Consider the following 25801-nt stretch of genomic DNA (forward strand, 5'->3'; position numbering starts at 1 on the left):
CTAACAGATTTCAGTTCGAGCTCTTAACAGATTTCTGGTCGCTCCTAACAGATTTCTGGTCGATTCTAATAGATTTCTGGTCGTTTTCCTAACAGATTTCTGGTCGCTCCTAACAAATTTAAATTCAGAGACAAAATCCAAATGTTAGATTGAAAGGTTTCCAAAGATCTTGGTGTAGTCTTGAAGTGTGTCTTAAACAACTAAAGTTCCTTGTTACAATCGCTCATTGAATCAAATTGACGTGTAAAATCATCTTAAGCTGTAGGAGTCTCAGTAAAATGGGCCCAAACATCGAAGATTTGAAAGAACACAGCTCACATGACATGAAATCGAACTTTGCATTTGTACATTGCACTGACCACTTAAATTGCTTCTGGTACACGAGTAATTGACCATTTCAAACGACAATCAGTCGTTAAGCTTTGTATTTAACGGCCACAAAAGTAAGGTGAGTGATACTATCTACAGCAATGGCTTCTCCAAAATTGCTTTTCATCTCGTGTTCCATTGTTATATACCTTTTTTCTCTCACCAGTGCCCAGGATGAACTGCTGAAGAACATCTGTTTATATGAGAAGGGAAACTTCACCGCAAATAGTAATTACCAGGCAAACCTCAATCACCTCCTCTCCTCTCTCACTTCTAACAATGAAATCGACTATGGTTTCTACAACGCCTCGTATGGCCGAAACACTGACAAAGTTAACGCAATGGCACTCTGTAGAGGAGATGTTAAGCCGGATACCTGCCGTAGTTGCATCCAAAATTCATCTCTTCAGCTCACAAAAAGTTGTCCCACCCAGAAAGAAGCCGTTGTATGGTACGACGATTGTATGTTAAGGTACTCAAATCGTTCCTTCTTTGGTAATATGGAATCCGGGCCTTATGCTTGGGCGTATAATCTAAATAATGTGTCGGAAGTCAGTCAATTCCGCGAAGTCTTGGGAAAGTTGTTAAATAACTTGACAAAAAAAGCAGCCTCTGGTGGTCCTCTTCGTAAGTTTGCAACAGGAAATTCAACTACGCCAAGCTCTCAGTCCATATATGCACTTATGCAGTGTACTCCTGACTTGTCCGAGCAGGAATGTGTTGAATGCCTAAATAATGTGACTTCATTGATTCCGAAATGTTGTGATGGAAGACAAGGAGGGAGAGTTATTGCACCTAGTTGTAATTTTAGGTACGAGAAAGGTATTTTCTATGACTCTACAGTTTATGTGGCAACACCCTCACCATCATCGCCGACTAATTCTGCAACACACAGAGGTATATTTCATGCTTGATGCATCACAAAAATGAGATCTACCTTGTTCTATATTTAAAATCGATCTTTATAAGTGTTAACTTGTTTTGCATCAATACGCCTTGCGAAAAAATATTCTTTACAGAATGACAACCAAGATCTTGTTTAATTGCAAATAGAGATTTGAGGAAGCCATAAATAATTTTTTATGCATTCATCTATCTAATAGAAAGTAGTTTGAACTAATATTGCTTTACTTGCTAATCAAATTGTACTAGTGGTATTCGCAGGAAGGGAGAGCAGCCTGTCTCGAACAGTTGTCCACATTGCAGTTCCATTGTTGATTTGCAATATTTGTCTTCTACTTCAGCACTTTTTTAGAGTAAACAAAGCTGTATCAGTTTCATTCACCATTTATGCAGAACGTTGTGTTGTATTGTTACATTAGAGAAAATATATATTTAAATAAGACGAAATATTGATGTAGCAATATTTTTTATGAACAGAACAAAAATCCTTGCAGTCATTACAATTTACATAAAACAATGCCCATCCGTTTATTAATTATATTCGAAAAAATAAATAGCTGAGTTTCTTGAGTCATGCGTATGCTAGAACAAGGGCGAAACCAGGAATTTACTTCGGGGAGGGTTGAAATTTTTTTCAAAATAATACTTAATAACATATGAAAAAAAATTATTAATAGGAACAAACTATACACTAACCAAGGGGGACATAATGAGCTTTAATCCTTTGAAATTTGTTTTATCATCTAAAAAATCTCTAATTATATGATAATAAAGTAAAGGAAAATCCAAGGTAAATTGAAGTTGTGTTTTACAATGCTTTAAAGAGTAAAAATAATCAATTACTGAATCCAGATCAATATTCTAAGCAAATTTTCTTTCAATATAGACAATCACGCAACCAGTAGAATTCACCTTTCATATTGAGTTTTGTTGAAAGAATTAGCACAAATACAAATCCCAATATTCAAACCAAGTTTTATAGTATAAACTATTATAATTTAGTATATTTGTTTTCCCAAAAATCATCCTATTCCTAATTTTTTAAGAAAAATTTGACTCGGGCTGTAGCCGAATCAGCCTGGCTTTGGTTCTCATGGGTGATAGGGTTTTTTCAGATAACAATGCACAAATGTAATAGGTAATTTTCCTACAACTCAAACATAAGATCTTCTGAGTATAAATAATCTCAGTGACTAAAGGGTTTGTCATCCGAGTACAAATGAAGGTTATAAGTTTTTTTTTTTTAAATAATTATAACATAAATTTTGATAATTTCTTGAAAAAAACTTGACTGCCTTCAAATTAAACGATTTTATAAGGCACTAGAAAGAAAAGGTCTCTTACAATAGGATATATGGTGTCACAGAAAGGAATTAATTTACCACAACTTTGCAGTAATTTTCAGCATGCTACAACTAATTAAAGGAAAGTGAACATCTGCAACTAATAAAATATCCAATATAAGTATGTATAATTTGTCTTAAAAAGAAATTATACAAACCTTGGAGGAGGCACTATATAGACCTGCCCCTCTCTAGTTTAGTACCACTAAAATATGTTATTTTATACTTATTTTTATTAATTTTTAATTAATTAACAATGTAATAGGCATAATTATCGGATTATTTATCTATTTTTATTATAAATAAAAATAACAAAAAAATATAAAATCAATTATTATCATAAATGAATAATATACATATATATATTAATTAATTTAATGTAATAGATTATTTATATATTTAACAATTTAGAATTATGTATACAACAACGTTATTTAAAGTTGGCTATTAGTAAAATTTGAATTTGTTAATTATGTAAAGTACTTTTATTCAGTTAACTGTTATACCAAACATAATATAGCAATATTTTTATTCACTGCTGACATTTTCACTAATTTATAGGGATGGCAACAGGCTGAGGGCCATCCCCAAAAAAATTAGGCAACCCTATCCTCAGCCCATTCTCCAATTTTATTAAACAGGGATCACCGGAGATTCCGCAAAAATAAAGACAATTTCAGGAAAATATTGACAATTTCTGGAAAATAAAGACTTGGTTTGGAGTTTGGACTAACATCATGACTAATATTGACCAGACTTTTATCTCCTAATCAGTGTGGAAATTTGACTGATAATGAACAATTGAATTAGTCAAAATCGGCTCCCCGGAAATTACTTCTTCTGGATAAAATACATTATTGCAATTTTTTTTAAAATTTATATTCAATTAGTACGTAAGTTCTTACTTAATTAGAATGTGGAAAATGGAGTTTAATTGACTTGAACCTCGGATCGTTAGATTGATTTGTATCAATAGGATCAGTATACGAATTATAAGCAACAGTAATTAATAATAAATAATGTTAATTATGATTATTAATGGCCCCTAATTATATTTACATTAATTATTAGATAACTTAATTACGATTTATTGCTTCAATATACACCTTGAATGTTTGAAAAATTAAATGTATGGCTCCAAATATGGCATGGGTGTGCTTTAATATGCACCCTAAATATTTGCATTATAATTAAACCAGAGGAACCCTTTTTGTAATTGTGCTAAACATATATGACATGGGCTTATAGCTTACCCAAAACGGTTTCAATCATTTAACAAAGGTCGAAATATATTTTCTCACCCTAAGTTCAACGAATCAAAATTAGTACCCTTGGTTTTGAAAACTATCAATGTTTCACCCTCTACGAGTAAGTTGACTTGTTTTGACCATTAAAATGTCACTTTTACCTTAAGTTATAATTGCAATAACACAAAATTTTGATGTAGATTTGGAGCCAAAATATATAGCCTTTGATTCAATATAATCCAACGGATTTAGATGAAAAGTTAGAGTTAATTATTTTTTAATCCCAACTAACAAATTTTAAACCACTAGATTGTCATGAATCAATAATCATGAATTTGTATCACAAATCTGCGTCAAAAATTTGTGTGATAATAGCTTAACCCAAAAATAAATATATATAAAACTATGTACACCTTCACTTCCTTAGTTTTCAACAAGTTTGTGGAATTATATTTCGAAATTATCTATTTTTTCTCTCTATTTTTTTATTTTTTTAAATTTTGGGTCAAAATTGGAGGTTGGACGTGTTCTGTTTATACCATTATAATTATCCGCTTAGTGAATGCTAACCAACTTGAGTTGAGAGAAGTTTGCTTAACCAACCTGAGTTGGGAGAAGTTTACTCGACCAACCTGAGTTGAGAGAAATATGGATGTTCGCTCGACCCACTTGAGTGGGGAGGTTGAGTATCCTGGAGAGTAAACAGACATGTCATAAAGTCTGGCTAAAAGTAGTACCATTTGAGATGGATTGTATTTCAACTGTTGTTGATGTTCTTGTCTTTGGGGTTTGGAGTCTGTAGGCTCCATTTCCTACTTCCTTGGTGATCTTGTAGGGAAGCTCTCCACTCAAGTGGAGTTTTGGCTTAAAATCAATATCTTGTAATCATTTTTTGCATACGTTTCGTGGCTTATTTGACCAACACCAAACTCCTACTGATGGAATGGGAACTAATGAACGTGACACAAGCACAGCACTAGTTCCTCTTGGGCATAGTAATCGTACTTTACCAAGTGCAGCCCAGTAACATCCCAGTTGACTCAGCACTTGTATCATGACACTCTTCAAAAGAAATTGGAAAGAATATGCAGAGATAAAGACAAAACCATGAAGATCCATGAAGAAACTAAGCTTCGGTTGATATCTGATTATGAGCGAGAGATTGAAGAGGCTGTCACTCAAATTCGTAGGAAGTTCGAGATTAAGCTCAAGGAAATTGAGGCAGAATTTCAGACATCTTGCACAGCTATCATCACAACAATCTGCTGCTCAAAGGCTGCCTGTTTTGGGTGGGTCTTCTTTATCTGGCTCATTGGCAACTTCTTCGACATCTACTTATACAACTCTCTCCACCCTTCTTCTTCTTCACCTATAAATTCTCCCTCCCCCTCTCTCTTCCCATGCACTCTCCCTCTCTATTTTATTTATACCAACGCCAGCCCTCCTCCAAACGCCAGCACTCTCCCTCTCTCTTGTCCATCTCACAACAATCAGAATAGGAGAATGCAAGTTAATGGCAGAGGTAATAGTGACCGAGGTAGAGACGACGGAAAAGGAGATTGTTTTCAGCCAATTGAAAATTCTGGAGCTTCATTGTTTACTGAAGCCGCACAAGCTTCTACTCGGCCAATTATGCTTTCGAATTCCCATGCTTAGAACAAGTAATTGTGAGTCAATGCCCGAATTTGAAGATCTTTTCTCAAGGAAGCTTAAACACACCAAAACTAAATAGGGTACAACTAACAAAGAAGATGGACGAAGAATATTTGTGGAACAATGACCTTAATTCCACTATCCATAAGATGTTTACAAATATGGTACTTTCTCATTCCAAATCTTTTTATTTTCTTTTGCATTGTTGCTACTAATATGATTATATTTATGCCAATCATCACTAATATTTTTTATTGTCACTTTTTTAATTTAAAAATGAGTAAGAATGCAACGATAGTACCAAAATCATGAGTGCGAGAGTTATTACTTAGATAACAAGGCTGTTAATTTCTCAAACTCCTGTTCTTGTAACTATCCATGATCCAAGCCTCCACAACTACTGTAATAAAAAAATTTGTAACTGTAGGACTCCATATATCTCAAATCATATATATACTAAGTTGATATCGAAAAATTATTTTTAACGAATGAGTTTTCATATTTCATAATCCAACAACTGATTCAATATTGTATTCAGAACACAATTTCTTGAGAATAAAAAATTCTAGTTTTCTATTCTAGATCTTACTTGATTGGGTCCAAAGGTTGTAATGTAAGGTTAAAAGTATTAGACTACTTATAGCTAAACAATATATATAAAACCTAACCAAATTAGAAAATAAAAACTAAGAAACAAAACCATATATGTTGTTTTTTTCTCGCGAAAAATTGTGAATATAAAGATTTTTTTTTTTTTTTTATTCTGTGCCATTTCTACCTTATGCGGTTATTATTTTCAGCATATTATATATAAATAAATAGTGCATCTTTTCTTTTCTTCCTGTCCGTGAAGTTCCTTTTGCATTTGTTATTGTTATATAATTCTAATTGAACATATGTGTATATAGAAGTGGATATAATTTTTCATGTCTTTTAAAGAGTGAAAATTATTGATAAATTGTCCACGTGTTTTGTGTACAAGTTTTTGGCGATTTTAATTATTCGGTACATTAACATCATTATTTTATATTGGAAAGTGTGTTATCTTTTTTTGTTTTGTTAAAAAAGCCATTAATATGACAAAAAATTGTCTTCTCTTGTCCTTGGCATTATTTGTCCTTAAAACTCATCTGCATTACCCCATAGTCAGTGTTTTATAACAAAGAACAATAGTACAAGGATGAAACCTTTTGTTAAGAATATGAAATTTGTATTAATGATCAGCAACTCCCCATGGATGTGAACTAATATTGCTATGCTTGAAATTCCTTTTTTTTTTTAATTGTTTTCGCCACTTGTAACAGATTTTAACCAAATATTTTGTGTTTTATAGGTTGGTTTCCGCAACTTTGAACATCTAAAACTCTCTGAATTCCCTACATTAGAAGAAAGATTTTGGAACACAAAAGTTCCTGCCAGCTCATTCTACAGTTTAAAGTTTTTGGTTTTGGACATGTGCTTGGACACATCAATTGCTATTCCATTCAATGTGTTGTGCAACTTAAAAAATCTTGAAACATTGGAAATAAGAAGTTGTGATTCACTAAAAGAGGTGTTTGATACGCAAGGACAACTAAATGCTGATGGACATACATTGAAGGAAAGTCATCAAGAAGTTTTGGACTTCAAGAACCTGAAATCCTGTAAAGTTCACAATTGTTGTAACTTGAGACGTATATTTACTCCGTCTATCATTTTGGGTCTTGTTCAACTTCAAGAAATAGAAGTTAAAAACTGTGCTTTAATGGAAGAAATCATCTTGAAAGAAGAAGAAAAGGAAGCAGACATTGAGAAAATTATGATACCCCAATTGAACTCCATTATTCTTGAGTCATTGCCTAACTTAACAAGCTTCTATTCAGGAATGAAGACTTTGGAATGTCCTGCCTTGAAAGCTATTATAGTAGTCGAGTGTCTACAGATTGAGACATTTGTTTTCACTTATACGAAGCACCAATCTGACCATGTTGCGCCCCTTTTCAGTGAAAAGGTTTGTATGTTTGAAACTTCAATGCATGCATTTTTTTTTTTCTAGATTATATTACCTTTTTAATTTTATTATCCTTTGTAGCTATCTATGTTATTATCATTATCTACAATTATTAAAAATTTGCTTGTTTTGCATGGCTGACGGTAATACACTTTTAATTTAGCTACGTGGTTTCTAAGAAGACAAAATACTTTAGTTATATTTTGGTTTGCCTAGTCACCTCATTAAAATTATTATTATTATCAATATAATTTTGGAAGCTTACCCCCAAATGCTTGTTGCAGGTTGCTTTTCCAAATTTGGAGGCGATACTATTGTTACATTTGGATAATTTGAAGTTGATGTGGCACAACCAACTCCATGCAAATTCCTTTTGCAAACTAAAACACATGACAGTCAAATTTTGTGAAAAATTAATGACTATTGTTCCAGCTAATAATAGTCAAGGACTTCTTACTTTTCACAATCTAGAAACATTAACTGTTGAAAGCTGTTGGAAGATGAAAAGTCTGTTTCCAATTTCCATAGCTACTGATCTCATGCAACTTAAAGAGCTTAAGATAGGGTTATGTGGGCTGGAGGAAATTGTTACCATGGAGGAAGTGGATGGGAACCCTAGATTTTTGTTTCCCCAATTAACCTTCTTAATCAGTTACCAGAACTCAAACATTTCTACTTGGGTTTACAAACAATAGAGTGGCCAATGCTAAAACAGTTGGTGGTGAATGATTGTGAAAAGATTGAAATATTTGCTTCAAAATATCTTAAGGTTCAAAATACAGATGAAGAGACTCAACCTTCCCTTGATTTGTCTGAAAAGGTACGAATTTATCTATACTATTTTTATAAAATGTAACACAATCACTTAGATTAATATGACATGTTCACGATACAAATTCTGTGGCCTTGCTGATAATTATTTCCATATTCCTTTAATAGACATCTTACAATTGAGGTGATATATATAAGTCATCGAGTGAAGTTTTTTTCCTTCTGAAACCGAATGGCAGTAAACTAATTGGTTGGTCTTGTTTCATCTGTTAGATATTATTGATTTTGTACTGATTACAAGTTTCTTTTTCCAAATTTGTTTCTTCCTTCGCCTTATTACGTCTCCGTTTTACATCAATATAATACAATTAGTTTTTTTTTTAACAAAAAAATTTGATCACATGATTTTGCTTGCTTATCGTTTTCTTAAAAATTAATCAATGGAACTGACTTCTTGTTGGTCAATAATATGACACTGATACCATATGTAAAAATCTTATTATCTGTGTTTACCATTTGGTCATTAAAACCTTCTTGTTTGTTCATTCATTTTGAATTATAGGTCATGCCCAATTTGGAATCATTGGGTTTAAATGTCGATTGCGTTAGACTAACAAGCCACGACCATGTACCATATAATATCAATATATGCTATCTTTACTACTACTGAATTGGAGCAGATTAGATATGATAGTATAATTTATAATAATATTCCATATTTTGTGTTTAATTAGACTAAATAGGTTTGTATATATAGACTAAATAGTAATGTTACAGTTAGCAAAAGAAACGCACTGAATTCATCATCGAATAATGTGACACAATTCTGATCATTGATTAATATTAATTTATAATTAATCGACGATTATGATTGTGCCATATTATTCGATACACGAATTCGGTGTGCTCTTTTTGGTAACTGCATTATTTTCTTAGACTAAAAAGTTTGAACACTGTTAAATTGATATGGATAATAATATATAAATATATTAATTAAGAGATTTTATAAATATTTATCTCTATGATAGTAAATTTATTATAATTAAATCCAATTCCCTTTAATAAATATGTGTTAAATTAAATAAAATCAACCCTGTATCTTTATACGCTAAAAGCCGCCACTTTCATCTTGTTCAAGTCTCCCCTGTTACAGTCAACGGAAGCCAGCTCAAGCGGCACTGGTGTTTCTAGCAAATGATGTCACAAGCCACAGAGCCACCGTCGGCGGCGGCACTGATTCTAGCACTCTCCGTCACAAGCGGCAGGTAATCAAAATCATTCTGCTCGACTTTTAAACTATATTTTAAGAGTAAATGCTTTGTATAATTGTGATTTGATATTTGTGTTTTATAACTGAAGCTTCGCTTAGTTGTGACTTTGATAATTATTTTTAAACTGAAGCTTCAGTTTGATGTTTGATATTTTTGTATAAAAGACCTGTAGATTTTTTGATTGATGAAGTTAAGTGATGTTGCAGAGTTGTTTGATAAAATGTTTGAAAGAGATGCATTTTTTTTTTTTCAAAATAATGCTACATGGAAGATTTCTTAATTAGATTCATATAAACAAGACATGAATTGAATTTATTTAATAAAACAGATTATTTCTTTGTACTCCAACACAGAATTGATCTTCGATTTCATTTTATTTATAACAAAAGCGTGTCCATCTCACACAATCAGAATAGGATAATGCAAGTTAATGGCAGAGTTAATAGTGACCGAGGTAGAGACGACGGAAAGGAGATTGTTTTCAGCCAATTGAAAATTCTGGAGCTTCATTGTTTACTGAAGCGCACAAGCTTCTACTCGGCCAATTATGCTTTCGAATTCCCATGCTTAGAACAAGTAATTGTGAGTCAATGCCCGATTGAAGATCTTTTCTCAAGGAAGCTTAAACACACCAAACTAAATAGGATACAACTAACAAAGAAGATTGACGAAGAATATTTGTGGAACAATGACCTTAATTCCACTATCCATAAGATGTTTACAAATTGGTACTTACTCATTCCAAATCTTTTTATTTCTTTTGCATTGTTGCTACTATATAGATATATATATGCCAATCATCCTAATATTTTTTATTGTCACTTTTTTATTTAAAAATGAGTAAGAATGCAACGACAGTGCCAAATCATGAGTCGAGAGTTATTTATTAGATAACAAGGCTGTTAATTTCTCAAACTCCTGTTCTTGTAACAATCCAGGATCCAAGCCTCCACAACTACTGTATAAAAAAAAAATTTAACTGTAACTCCATATATCTCAAATCATTATATAACCAAGTTGATATCGAAAAATTATTTTTAACGAATGAGATTTCATTTTCATAATCCAACAACTGATTCAATATTGTATTCAGAACACAATTTCTGAGAATAAATTTCTAGTTTTCTATTCTATCTTACTTGATTGGGTCCAAAGGTTGTAATGTAAGTTAAAAGTATTAGACTACTTATAGCTAAACAATATATATAAAACCTACTAATTAGAAAATAAAAACTAAGAAACAAAACCATATATGTTGTTTTTTTCTGTGAAAAATTGTGAAGATAAGATTTTTTTTTTTTTTTTTAATTCTGTGCCATTCTACTTATGCGGTTATTATTTCAGCATATTATATATAAATAAATAGTGCATCTTTTCTTTTCTTCCTGTCCGTGAAGTTCCTTTTGCTTTGTTATTGTTATATAATTCTAATTGAACATATTGTGATATAGAAGTGGATATAATTTTTCATGTTTTTAAGAGTAGAAAATTATTGATAAATTGTTCACGTGTTTTGTGTACAATTTTTTGGCGATTTTAATTATTCGGTACATTAACATCATTATTTTATATTGGAAAGTGTGTTATCTTTTTTGTTTTGTTAAAAAAAGACATTAATATGACAAAAGAATTGTCTTCTCTTGTCCTTGGCATTATTTGTCCTTAAAACTCATCTTAGAATTACCCATAGCAGTGTTTTATAACAAAGAACAATAGTACAAGGATGAAACCTTTTGTTAAGATATGAAATTGTATAATGATCAGCAACTCCCCATGGTGTGAATTAATATTGCTATGCTTGAAATTCCTTTTTTTTTTTAATTGTTTTGGCCACTTGTAACAGATTTTAACCAATATTTTGTGTTTTATAGGTTGGTTTCCGCAACTTTGAACATCTAAACTCTCTGATTCCCTACATTAGAAGAAAGATTTTGGAACACAAAAGTTCCTGCCAGCTCATTCTCCATTTTAATTTTTGGTTTTGGACATGTGCTTGGACACATCAATTGCTATTCATTCAATGTGTTGTGCAACTTAAAAATCTTGAAACATTGGAAATAAGAAGTTGTGATTCACTAAAAGAGGTGATTGATACGCAAGGACAACTAATGCTGATGGACATACATTGAAGAAAAGTCATCAAGAAGTTTGGGACTTCAAGAACTGAATCCTTTAAAGTTCATGTTTTGTAACTTGAGACGTATCTCACTCCGTCTATATTTGGGTCTTGTTCAATTTCGAGAAATAGAAGTTAAAAAACTGTGCTTTAATAGAAGAAATCTTGAAAGAAGAAGAAAATGAAGCAGACATTGAGAAAATTATGATACCCCAATTGAACTCCATTATTCTTGAGTCATTGCCAACTTAACAAGCTTCTATTCAGGAATGAAGACTTTGGAATGTCCTGCCTTGAAAGCTATTATCGTAGCCAACTGTCCACAGATTGAGACATTTGTTTTGCAGTAATTTTCAGCATGCTACAACTAATTAAAGGAAAGTGAGCATCTGCAACTAATAAAATATCCAATATAAGTGTGTATAATTTGTCTTAAAAATAAATTATACAAACCTTGGAGGAGGCACTATATAGACCTGCCCCACTCTATTTTAGTACCACTAAAATATGTTATTTTATACTTATTTTTATTAATTTTTAATTAATTAACAAAATAATAGGCATAATTATCGAATTATTTATCTATTTTTATTATAAATAAAAATAACAAAAAAATATAAAATCAATTATTATCATAAATGAATAATATAAATATATATATAAATTAATTTAATGAAATAGATTATTTATATATTTAACAATTTAGGATTATGTATACAACAACATTATTTAAAGTTGGCCATTAGTAAAATTTGAATTTGTTATTTATGTAAAGTACTTTTATTCAGTTAACTGTTATACCAAACATAATATAGCAATATTTATATTCACTGCTGACATTTTCACTAATTTATAGGGATGGCAACAGGCTGAGGGCCATCCCCAAAAAAATTAGGCCACCCTATCCTCAGCCCATTCTCCAATTTTATTAAACAGGGATCACCGGAGATTCCGCAAAAATAAAGACAATTTCAGGAAAATATTGACAATTTCTGGAAAATAAAGACTTGGTTTGGAGTTTGGACTAACATCATGACTAATATTGACCAGACTTTTATCTCCTAATCAGTGTGGAAATTTGACTGATAATGAACAATTGAATTAGTCAAAATCGGCTCCCCGGAAATTACTTCTTCTGGATAAAATACATTATTGCAATTTTTTTTAAAATTTATATTCAATTAGTACGTAAGTTCTTACTTAATTAGAATGTGGAAAATGGAGTTTAATTGACTTGAACCTCGGATCGTTAGATTGATTTGTATCAATAGGATCAGTATACGAATTATAAGCAACAGTAATTAATAATAAATAATGTTAATTATGATTATTAATGGCCCCTAATTATATTTACATTAATTATTAGATAACTTAATTACGATTTATTGCTTCAATATACACCCTGAATGTTTGAAAAATTAAATGTATGGCTCCAAATATGGCATGGGTGTGCTTTTAATATGCACCCTAAATGTTTGCAATATATATAATTAAACCAGAGGAACCCTTTTTATAATTGTGTAAAACATATATGACATGGGCTTATAGGTTACCAAAACGGTTTCAATCGTTTAACAAAGGTCGAAATATATTTTCTCACCCTAAAATTAGTGCCCTTGGTTTTGACTATAAACGTTTCACCCTCTATGAGTAAGTTGACTTGTTTTGACCACTAAATGTCACTTTGACCTTAAGTTATAATTGCAATAACACAAAATTTTGACGTAGATTTGGAGCCAAAATATATAACCTTTGATTCAATATAATCCAACCGATTTAAATGAAAAGTTAGAGTTAATTATTTTTTAATCCCAACTAACAATTTTTAAACCACTAGATCATCATGAATCAATAACATGAATTTGTATCACAAATCTATGTCAAAAATTTGTGTGATAATAGCTTAACCCAAAAATAAATAAATATATATATATATATATATATAAAACTATGTACGCCTTCACTTCCTTAGTTTTCAACAAGTTTGTGGAATTATATCTCTCTAATTCTTTTTTTAAAATTTTGGGTCAAAATTGGAGGTTGGACGTGCTCTGTTTATATCATTATAATTATCTGTTTAGTGAATGCTCGACCAACTTGAGTTGGGAGAAATATGGATGTTCGCTCTACCCACTTGAGTGAGGAGGTTGAGTATCCTGGAGAGTAAATAGACATATCATAGAGTCTGGCTAAAAGTAGTACCATTTGAGATGAATTGCATTCCAACTATTACTGATGTCCTTGCCTTCGGGGTTTAGAGTCTGTAAGCATTTTTTACAAACGTTTCATGGCTTATTTGACCAACACCAAACTCCTACTGATGGAATGGGAACTAATGAACGTGACACAAACACAGCACCAGTTCCTCTTGGACATAGTAATCGTACTTTACCAAGTGAAGCCCAGTAACATCCCAGTTGACTCAGCACTTGTATCATGAACCTCTTCAGAAGAAATTGGAAAGAATATGCAGAGATAAAGACAAAACCATGAAGATCCATGAAGAAACTAAGCTTTGGTTGAATTCTGATTATGAGCGAGAGATTGAAGAGGTTGTCACTCAAATTCGTAGGAAGTTCGCGATTAAGCTCAAGGAAATTGAGGTAGAATTTCAGACATCTTGCACAGCTATCATCACAACAAATCTGCTACTCAAAGGCTGGGTCTTCTTTATCTGGCTCATTGGCAACTTCTTCGGCACTACTTATACAACTCTCTCCACCCTTCTTCTTCTTCACCTATAAATTCTCCCTCCCCCTCTCTCTTCCCATGCACTCTCCCTCTCTATTTTATTTATACCAACGCCAGCCCTCCTCCAAACGCCAGCACTCTCCCTCTCTCTTGTCCATCTCACAACAATCAGAATAGGAGAATGCAAGTTAATGGCAGAGGTAATAGTGACCGAGGTAGAGACGACGGAAAAGGAGATTGTTTTCAGCCAATTGAAAATTCTGGAGCTTCATTGTTTACTGAAGCTGCACAAGCTTCTACTCGGCCAATTATGCTTTCGAATTCCCATGCTTAGAACAAGTAATTGTGAGTCAATGCCCGAATTTGAAGATCTTTTCTCAAGGAAGCTTAAACACACCAAAACTAAATAGGATACAACTAACAAAGAAGATTGACGAAGAATATTTGTGGAACAATGACCTTAATTCCACTATCCATAAGATGTTTACAAATATGGTACTTACTCATTCCAAATCTTTTTATTTTCTTTTGCATTGTTGCTACTAATATGAGTATATATATGCCAATCATCACTAATATTTTTTATTGTCACTTTTTTAATTTAAAAATGAGTAAGAATGCAACGACAGTGCCAAAATCATGAGTGCGAGAGTTATTACTTAGATAACAAGGCTGTTAATTTCTCAAACTCCTGTTCTTGTAACAATCCATGATCCAAGCCTCCACAACTACTGTAATAAAAAAAAATTTAACTGTAGGACTCCATATATCTCAAATCATATATATACCAAGTTGATATCGAAAAATTATTTTTAACGAATGAGATTTCATATTTCATAATCCAACAACTGATTCAATATTGTATTCAGAACACAATTTCTTGAGAATAAAAATTTCTAGTTTTCTATTCTAGATCTTACTTGATTGGGTCCAAAGGTTGTAATGTAAGGTTAAAAGTATTAGACTACTTATAGCTAAACAATATATATAAAACCTAACCAAATTAGAAAATAAAAACTAAGAAACAAAACCATATATGTTGTTTTTTTCTCGCGAAAAATTGTGAAGATAAGATTTTTTTTTTTTTTTTTTTTTAATTCTGTACCATTCTACCTTATGCGGTTATTATTTTCAGCATATTATATATAAATAAATAGTGCATCTTTTCTTTTCTTCCTGTCCGTGAAGTTCCTTTTGCATTTGTTATTGTTATATAATTCTAATTGAACATATTGTGTATATAGAAGTGGATATAATTTTTCATGTCTTTTAAAGAGTAGAAAATTATTGATAAATTGTTCCACATGTTTTGTGTACAAGTTTTTGGCGATTTTAATTATTCGGTACATTAACATCATTATTTTATATTGGAAAGTGTGTTATCTTTTTTTGTTTTGTTAAAAAAAGACATTAATATGACAAAAGAATTGTCTTCTCTTGTCCTTGGCATTATTTGTCCTTAAAACTCATCTTAGAATTACCCATAGGCAGTGTTTTATAACAAAGAACAATAGTACAAGGATGAAACCTTTTGTTAAGAATATGAAATTTGTATTAATGATCAGCAACTCCCCATGGATGTGAATTAATATTGCTATGCTTGAAATTCCTTTTTTTTTTTTAATTGTTTTGGCCACTTGTAACAGATTTTAACCAAATATTTTGTGTTTTATAGGTTGGTTTCCGCAACTTTGAACATCTAAAACTCTCTGAATTCCCTACATTAGAAGAAAGATTTTGGAACACAAAAGTTCCTGCCAGCTCATTCTACAGTTTAAAGTTTTTGGTTTTGGACATGTGCTTTGGACACATCAATTGCTATTCCATTCAATGTGTTGTGCAACTTAAAAATCTTGAAACATTGGAAATAAGAAGTTGTGATTCACTAAAAGAGGTGATTGATACGCAAGGACAACTAAATGCTGATGGACATACATTGAAGGAAAGTCATCAAGAAGTTTTGGACTTCAAGAACCTGAAATCCTGTAAAGTTCACAATTGTTGTAACTTGAGACGTATATTTACTCCGTCTATCATTTTGGGTCTTGTTCAACTTCAAGAAATAGAAGTTAAAAACTGTGCTTTAATGGAAGAAATCATCTTGAAAGAAGAAGAAAAGGAAGCAGACATTGAGAAAATTATGATACCCCAATTGAACTCCATTATTCTTGAGTCATTGCCTAACTTAACAAGCTTCTATTCAGGAATGAAGACTTTGGAATGTCCTGCCTTGAAAGCTATTATAGTAGTCGAGTGTCTACAGATTGAGACATTTGTTTTCACTTATACGAAGCACCAATCTGACCATGTTGCGCCCCTTTTCAGTGAAAAGGTTTGTATGTTTGAAACTTCAATGCATGCATTTTTTTTCTTCTAGATTATATTTCCTTTTTAATTTTATTATCCTTTGTAGCTATCTATGTTATTATCATTATCTACAATTATTAAAAATTTGCTTGTTTTGCATGGCTGACGGTAATACACTTTTAATTTAGCTACGTGGTTTCTAAGAAGACAAAATACTTTAGTTATATTTTGGTTTGCCTAGTCACCTCATTAAAATTATTATTATTATCAATATAATTTCGGAAGCTTACCCCCAAATGCTTGTTGCAGGTTGCTTTTCCAAATTTGGAGGCGATACTATTGTTACATTTGGATAATTTGCAGCTGATATGGCACAACCAACCCCATGCAAATTCATTTTGCAAACTAAAACACGTGACAGTCAAATTTTGCGAAAAAATAATGACTATTGTTCCAGCTAATAATTGTCAAGGACTTCTTACTTTTCACAATCTAGAAACATTAACTGTTGAAAACTGTTGGAAGATGAAAAGTTTGTTTCTAGTTTCCATAGCTACCGATCTCATGCAACTTAAAGAGTTTCAGATAGAGTTATGTGGGCTGGAGGAAATTGTTACCATGGAGGAAGTAGATGGGACCCCTAGATTTTTGTTTCCCCAATTAACCTTCCTCATACTTAATCAGTTACTAGAACTCAAAACATTTCTACTTGGGTTTGCATACAATAGAGTGGCCAATGCTAAAACAGTTGGTGGTGAATGATTGTGAAAAGATTGAAAAATTTGCTTCAGAATATCTTACGGTTCAAAATACAGATGAAGAGACTCAACCTTCCCTTGCTTTGTCTGAAAAGGTACGAATTTATCTATACTATTTTTATAAAATGTAACACAATCACTTAGATTAATATGACATGTTCACGATACAAATTCTGTGGCCTTGCTGATAATTATTTCCATATTCCTTTAATAGACATCTTACAATTGAGGTGATATATATAAGTCATCGAGTGAAGTTTTTTTCCTTCTGAAACCGAATGGCAGTAAACTAATTGGTTGGTCTTGTTTCATCTGTTAGATATTATTGATTTTATACTGATTACAAGTTTCTTTTTCCAAATTTGTTTCTTCCTTCTCCCTATTACATTTCCGTTTTACATCAATATAATACAATTAGTTTTTTTTTTTTTTTTTTTTTTTAACAAAAAAATTTGATCACATGATTTTGCTTGCTTATCGTTTTCTTAAAAAGTTAATCAATGGAATTGACTTCTTGTTGGTCAATAATATGACACTAATACCATATGTAAAAATCTTATTATCTATGTTTACCATTTGGTCATTAAAACCTTCTTGCTTGTTTATCCATTTTGAATTACAGGTCATGCCCAATTTGGAATCATTGGGTTTAAATGTCGATTGCGTTAGACTAATAAGCCACAACCATGTTCCATATAAGGGGTTCTGCAAACTAAAAGAACTTTTGCTGGCTGAGTTAGATGATGAATCAATTCCATTTTTCTATGGCTTCTTCAAAAGGTTATACAGTTTGGAAATCCTTAGTCTCTATGATAGTACGTCCAAGGAGCTATTCCTATATGAAAGTGACACAACGAAAGAAGATTCTGAAGTGGATCCATTTCTTCCATATCTTAGAGACCTGATCATATGGAGATGTCATGATTTGACACATTTATGGACATCCTCAATATCTTTCACAAATCTTACAACTCTGGATGTATACGATTGCAATGGATTAGTAAACATATTTATATGCTCAACTGTCAAAAGTCTTGTTGAACTCACAGAAATGAGTATTAGAGAATGCGAATTACTGACAGAGATAATAGCAAATAAAATTGACAAGACAGAAGAAGAGATCATTTTTTGCCGGTTGAAAACTTTGGAGCTTCGTTGTTTAGCAAGCCTCACATGCTTCTGCTCAGAAAATTATGCCTTTAAATTCTCATGCCTGGAACAAGTAATTGCGATTGCATGCCCAAAATTGAAGATCTTTACTCAAGGAAATTTAAGCACACCAAAGTTAAATAGGGTGCAACCAACACTGGAAATGAATGGAGAACATGTTTGGACGGAGGATCTCAATTCCACCATTCAGCAAATGAATAGAAAATATGTTTGGCTCGAGTCCAACATTCAGCAAATGTTTACAGATATGGTATTTACTACAAAATCTTCTTTTATCTTCTTTACCACCTTTGCTATTAATATCAATATACATGTCTTTACTACTACTGAATTGAAGCAGATTAGATATGATTGTATAATTTATAATACTATTCCATATTTTGTGTATAATTAGACTAAATAGGTTTGTATATATAGACTAAAAAGTTTGAACAATAATATATAAATATATTAATTAAGAGATTTTATAAATATTTATCTGTATGATAGTAAATTTATTATAATTAAATCCAATTCCCTTTAATAAATATGTGTTAAATTAAATAAAACCAACCATGTATCTTTGTCACTCTAAAAGCGGCCACTTTTCATCTTGTTCAAGTCTCCATTGTTACAGTCAACGGAAGCCAGCTCAAGCGGCACTGGTGTTTCTAGCAAATGATGTCACAAGCCACAGAGCCACCGTCATCGGCGGCATTGATTCTAGCACTCTCCGTCACGAGCGGCAGGTAAGCAAAATCATTCTGCTCTACTTTTAAACTATATTTTAAGAGTAAATGCTTTGTATAATTGTGATTTGATATTTGTGTTTTAGAACTGAAGCTTCGCTTAGTTGTGACTTTGATAATTATTTTTAAACTGAAGCTTCAGTTTGATGTTTGATATTTTTGTATAAAAGACCTGTAGATGTTTTTGATTGATGAAGTTAAGTGATGCTGCAGAGTTGTTTGATAAAATGTTTGAAAGAGATGCATTTTTTTTTTTGTCAAAATAATGCTACATGGAAGATTTCTTAATTAGATATTTAGATTCATATAAACAAGACATGAATTGAATTTATTTAATAAAACAAATTATTTCTTTGTACTCCAACACAGAATGGATCTCCGATTTCATTTTATTTATAACAAAAGTAGGCAGATCTATTTGTATAGAATAAGGCTCTGAATACAGCGTTTATGTTATTTTTCAATTCTAGTGTAAGACATGGGCGCCTACTTTTACTTTATTTTATTTTCCTTGATAAAGTTTGATAACCAAATTAATGTTATCAGTTTGATTTATTTCCTTACTATTTCATTGGTCTAAAACTTGCATTCTTGCTTTGGACTATATCAAAAGCACTGTGTTGCCTGCATATTCAGGATGACAGTATACAACAAATGCACAAGATTAATGGGAGAGGGAGGCAACGAGACAGCTATGATTGTGTTGGGGTCCCAGCTGGAAGCCTATTCCCAGAGAGGGGTAACCATTCTAGTGCTGTTCCAAGTCAGGAGGTATGAGCTAAAGTATTTTTTAGATTTTTTTTTTTTTTTTTTTTTTTAAGCTTTCAGTTTCTTCAGATTTCCTCTTTTTACTTTTGTTTATTTAAGGATGGCTTCAACATTCACGATTTGGAGAGTTCGCCTGCTTCATTTCCTATCAAACCATTGCAACTTGCAAGCGTTGAAGTAATGATTAATAATTTTCCTCTCATCTTCAGTTGCTAACAACTTCATCAATATCATTAACTGTCTTGCAGGGTAGTGGAATGTATTTTCCAGAAGTTTTCAGTATGAAATTGTTTGTGAATTGAGTGGAATGGAAAAACAAATGCTGACTCAATAAACTTTTATTCTCCTATTCATTTTTCTTATTTTCTTATCATTACTATTGTTATGTATTTGTGAACTAAAATTGCAAATGAGAAAAACCTGTAATTATTTTTTCCCATTATTCATGCAGAGTAGTTTTGATATTGCTGAGGATGATGAGGGTACAACTAGTCCTAGTTGGAAGGTTACTGCCCAACTAAATATTGAGCATCAGTTTTTTACAAAGACTTACCAGGGGCCTTGGACAAGAAAGGGAAGGAGTGACTGTGAGAATTCAGGGAAAACTATCTCTTTACCACGTCATGCCATTTCTGAGGGTAAAAAGTTTTTGAGTGGTTCACTAATACTCATTAATGCGCTTTCTCTTAAGAAAGTTCATGTAATCATTACAATTTTTATGCATTTGTGTAATATTAATGCAAATTAGAAAAAAAGATAGCATTTCGTCCTGTAATACTTTTTTCCCTTTATTGATGTAGAGGTTGTTTTGATATTGGTGAGGATGATGAGGGTTCAAGTAGTCCTAGGTCAGTTTCTTTTAAGACCAAGAAACTGGAAGGAGTGAGAGAGGGAATTCAGGGCAAACTAGCTCTTTACCATGTCATCCCATTTCTGAGCATGAAAAGTTTTTGAGTGGTTCACCAATACTCGATAATGGCTTTTCTTCTACAAAAGTTACACGTGAAGGAGACAGGTAATTTTGATCATAATTGTAGTTGTACTTTCTCCTAATTTATTTGCTACCAAGAGGTTGTAAATAAGAATTTATGATTAGGTTAATTTTCCTTCTTAGTTCACTTAGAGAAAAATAGATATTATACTGTCCATGTATAGCTTTTTCTCAATTTATCCGAAAATTAAACTTTGACACATTCTGCAAGCTTTTCCCAAAGTTGATCAGAATTCTTAGATATATTATATAGCTTCTTTAGATAATTGTTCTGGAAATTACAGTAAAAACTCCTAAAAAAATATTGGCTGCTTGTTCTTGAATAATGCAATTCTTAGATTCAATGATTCATAAGGAATTAGTCTTTCAGTGTTCTTCCATGTGTCACATCTTTATTTGTGAATGTGCTCTGTAAATTTGCTCATGTGAGTTGTGCAACTCACTTTTCTTTTTATGGATGCATAATATAGTTGTACAAAGACACATTAAGCTCTTTGACCTATCCTGCCTTCAATTTTTGACCCTGTGGAAAGCATTATGTAAACTTGGGGCAGTATTATTATTGGGTTGCTTTGAACCTATGTTGCACGAAATGCCAGCTTAAAAATTCCAGGAGAGAAATATTGGCATTAGTACAAGATATGGTTTTTGGTGGTGACACATGATACACCACATTAAAATGTCTTCTTTATATCAAAAGCTTGCCTGCTATTGTGATGTCTGCACAAAGGTATACACTGATTGGTTGTTTTTTTTTTTAACTATATATATATATATATTTTTTTTTTTTTTTTTTCCTTACTAAATTATAGGCATTCTTACTTGCTCTATTCTTTATGATGAATCTTGTATTACTGTGTTGCATCTGTTTATGCAGGAGAGGATACATCAGGAGCAGTGGTCGAACACAAGGGATGCTTTGAAGTTATTTAAGCAGATCTGAGCCCCAAGGTATATTTGCATTAGCGGGAGTTGATTTTGAAGTGATCCATTAGTGTCGTGTTGCTTCCTAAAGAAACTCAAGGTGATCTTAACATATACAATTATCAGTTATACCATAGCTAGTACATGTTATGTTATGGTCATTAATCTGGTGAGGATAATAACAGAAGTAAAATAAATAACTAAATGGTTAATTTTATCCTATTACCTATCAAATTGCAAGGCAGTCCATGAAAATGAGAAATGATGATTAATTTTACTGATCAGAAATTTTGGGGTTGGCAAGGGTATTCTGCTCTTGAGTTTTTCTTCTGAGCTTTGAGTAGTTTAGCTTTCAATGCTTATGAGGAGTTGGCAAATTTTTTTTATTTTGTGGCAAGAGTATTTGGTTGAGTTTCACTTTTGTCAATAATACTTTTATTTTGTGATATTAACTATTAAGGTCATAGTGTAATATATATTAGCTAATTATAAATGCTCATTGATGAAATCTAATTTTAGCTTTAATAATGTTAATGGAGTTAAATCCTTTGAATGCTTAATGGAGCTAAGATCTACTTGCCTAGATACTGAGATTTTAGCTGGCTTGGTTGCCCTTATTCTATGATATTAATTTTCTCGCTTTTGTCTCATTCTCCAATTAATAACTGACTCCCTTTCACCAATTTTTTAAACATAAATCACTAGGATTTATAAGGTCAATCTCATAACGACCCTAGTTATTTAGTATCCAGAAAATTCATTGTATTTTAAGTGTGTTGCATTGTATTTTGTTTTCATGGGAACTATAGGTTGACTAATGATTCAGTTGTCCATGGTTTTGCTTTTGTTGATTGTGCTACTGTTAAGGTTTTGGGTTGGCTCCATCAAGGATGAAGCTTCATGTGCTGCTTTGGGGCTTTATTGATGCAAAGTATGCCCTTCTGTTCTATTTTTCTTTGACAAATTCAACTATACTGCCTAATTTGACAAATTCTACTAACCAACTACTCATTAGCAGCTGAGATTTATATCTGCATTTCTGACTATATAGATATCTCATGAAATTTGGATGTGTAATTTCATTTTACGCATATATTGTTGATGATAGTTTTTCAGTGTAGGGTGAGAACATGTGCTTCCATCGTAAACCGCCAATTAGAGCTTGGTAATATCATCTCTACTGTGCTTTGAGTATGGTCTTAAGAGGAGATTGCCAGTACCCTTTGACACGGTATTCATTAGGTAAGGAATCCCAAAAATATTTCAGAATCCTATTATGTATATAGGCTCATTTAGGAAATATCCTCTTTTTTCTTGATTCATGATCTAACGAGGATTTTCTCTTTAATGCACTAGATTTTATTTGCTGAGCACACACTTGTACTCTACCGACTCATGACTTTCCCTTCGGGACTATCGTGGTCATTACATGACTAAGTAACTTGATTGTGCTCCTAGACTTACACTCTGATCCTATAGTCATACTCTACTCCTTGAGCAAGAGTTACCTTTGCTCATATGTTACTTTACTCAAGAGCATTTTACTGGCGAGTTAACTTACTCATGAACCATTCGACTCTGGATATTTTCCAAAGTGATAAAGGTATATATCATATTTTGATGATCACTATTTAATTTCCAACTTACTGAGATCCAAGATTGGTGCGATCAATTTTTTTGTTCCTGGCATGGTATGAAATTTGTTTGGTTTTAACTTCATGTTTTTAATTTAACTGCAGCTTTTTAATTTAATTGGAGCAATCTCTAGACACTGTCCTAATAAATTGGCATACGCAAGGTAAATATTGGTAAGTTTGAAATGCAAGATACTTTTTGGATTCTTTTTTTACCCAGTTCATTTTGAAAAATTATTTCGTGGAATGAAAATGAAAAATGAGATTTTGCATTTCATAAACCAAGAACTGATTCAATATCATGTTCAAAACAATTTCTTGAGAATAAAAGTTTTTAGGTTTCTACTCTGGGTATTACTTGATTGGCTCAAAGGCTATAATGCAAAGATGAAAAGTTTATTGGAACTATTTATAACCATATGGAACTTGTTGATGAGTGGACATTAAACACTACTTGCTTATTCATTGATTTTGATTTTGATTTTGATGTGTGCTTGACCAGGTTTTTTGGGTTCAAAAAATGATTGAGACAGAAATTTAATTTCTGATCCACTTTTTCATTTTCGCAGGATAAAATGAGTTTTATTCCAGTTTTGATTGATTACGAGCTTATATGCACACTTAAGTAATTCATCTAATATAAACACCATTCCATTAATGATTGAGAAGACTTGTATTCTTCAATATTTCTTGTGTCTTTTGCTGAAAGAGGATAATACATTATTAACTTTATTTTCATTAAATAAATATTAAAATTATTTTTATAATTTTATTAAAGTCAAATTAATTCGGTAAATAACCTAATAATGAACCAAAAATTGTATGTTAATTTCTAGTGTATCTTCTATTCTGTTGACTTCAATATGCCATGTTTATGATATTATAGAATGTGCGGAGTTCAAAGGAAGATTGAGGTCATTCTTGGTATGCAAGCTGGGGTAAGACTAGCTTTTTATATTGTTTCCCGAAGATGAAGGACTTTGTTTCTGCTGTCTTCATTGGTGCTGTCCTGAAATTTGATGAGTAGTGGAGCCCCCTTGACTGTACCTTCATCCAGTTGCTTTACTGTTTGGATTTGTTTTTGCATTCTGATTTGGCGATTTCTCAAGTATGTTGTCAAACAACTTTGCAGTATGCTGTTTGTGAATCTGTTATTTGCACTACCAGCTTTGAGTTTCATGTCTATTTTCATGTAATAAAATATTTATTCTTGTTGAAGATATTAAACATTAGCTAGTCTCTGCTTGGTAAAATGAAATAAAGTATTCAAGCTTCCTACATTTAATGAGCAATTGCTCAAAGGCAGGTTTGAATCTTGATTTACGAAGCAAGATTTTTCTTAGAAGAATTATGTTTGCAGTAACTTTTATGAGTTTAGTAAACATTTAGGGTAATTTTAATTTGTTAGGTTAGTGTCTAAGAAAAATTGAAGCAAGAAGAAATGTGGTAGAATCAGAAGGAATTTTGTTAAGACATTCGTTGCTCAATCAAAAAAAGATTTGAGAAAATTAAGATGTTACTATTCACATAAATTTATGGCAACAATTTAAGAATAGAGTCAGTCAGGTGCAACAGAAAATAAGAATGTTGGCAATCGCTGACACAGAATTTAACTTGTTAGTTGGTTGCTTTCTTTGTTTAGTCATGTATGTAAATTCCTTTAGTATTATTGATTGTATGTTTAAGTTGAAAGACAATAGTCTATAATGTAAGAATACAGAGGAGGAAGAATGAACTCTATTAGATCTTAAAATTGAATGAAGAGGTTGAATTAGTATAGTACCTTGCTTCATTCTAACGGGCTATTAAGATTTTTACAAAATAAATTAAGTGTTCAATTGTTAATAACTTGGGCTGAGCCAACTGAACAGTCTAAACTATGTATACAATTTGAATTCTCAGTGTTGATATATCAAAATTTTATTAAACACTCCTTGAATTAAACATTTAATTTTTATAATTTGAATTTTTTTTTTTTTAAATTCCAGTTGGTGTTATGTGTTTGCCGGATGGTTGGTTTCTCTTCTAAGTCAGAGCTGGAGCAGGATTTGGATGTGAAAGGGAATGATACTTTCTGCCTGGGGAAGCCTTAATTAGAAGATTTAGACCAACCCTGGTAAATGCCACAAAGACTATGCTTTGATCTCGAATGATGAAATTCTGGAGT

General features: G+C 31.9%; 3 protein-coding genes and 1 long non-coding RNA gene across 4 annotated transcripts; all 4 read left to right on the forward strand.

Annotated features, from left to right (window-relative positions):
- Positions 1-470: 470 nt before the first annotated feature.
- Positions 471-1433, forward strand: LOC116111817 (cysteine-rich repeat secretory protein 38-like). The gene has a single exon (XM_031397966.1). The coding sequence runs from the start codon at positions 471-473 to the stop codon at positions 1281-1283; it is 813 nt and encodes a 270-aa protein (XP_031253826.1). The 3' UTR covers positions 1284-1433.
- A 5535-nt stretch (positions 1434-6968) lies between these two features.
- Positions 6969-8459, forward strand: LOC116111818. The gene is made up of 3 exons (XM_031397967.1): positions 6969-7505; positions 8158-8325; positions 8445-8459. The coding sequence occupies exons 1-3, from the start codon at positions 6969-6971 to the stop codon at positions 8457-8459; spliced, it is 720 nt and encodes a 239-aa protein (XP_031253827.1).
- A 931-nt stretch (positions 8460-9390) lies between these two features.
- On the forward strand, positions 9391-21039 carry LOC116111819. Its single transcript, XM_031397968.1, has 5 exons — positions 9391-9541; positions 19931-20088; positions 20185-20262; positions 20537-20590; positions 20886-21039. Exons 2-5 carry the CDS (start codon positions 19955-19957, stop codon positions 21037-21039), a joined length of 420 nt encoding a protein of 139 aa, XP_031253828.1. The 5' UTR covers positions 9391-9541; positions 19931-19954.
- Positions 21040-23161: 2122 nt separating this feature from the next.
- Positions 23162-23799, forward strand: LOC116111849. The gene is made up of 3 exons (XR_004125129.1): positions 23162-23242; positions 23357-23603; positions 23740-23799. It is a non-coding gene; the product is annotated as an uncharacterized LOC116111849 (long non-coding RNA).
- Positions 23800-25801: the final 2002 nt, after the last annotated feature.

The sequence above is a fragment of the Pistacia vera genome, unplaced genomic scaffold (assembly GCF_008641045.1).
Source record: "Pistacia vera cultivar Batoury unplaced genomic scaffold, PisVer_v2 Contig650, whole genome shotgun sequence".
In the NCBI taxonomy this organism is placed as follows: Eukaryota; Viridiplantae; Streptophyta; class Magnoliopsida; order Sapindales; family Anacardiaceae; genus Pistacia; species Pistacia vera.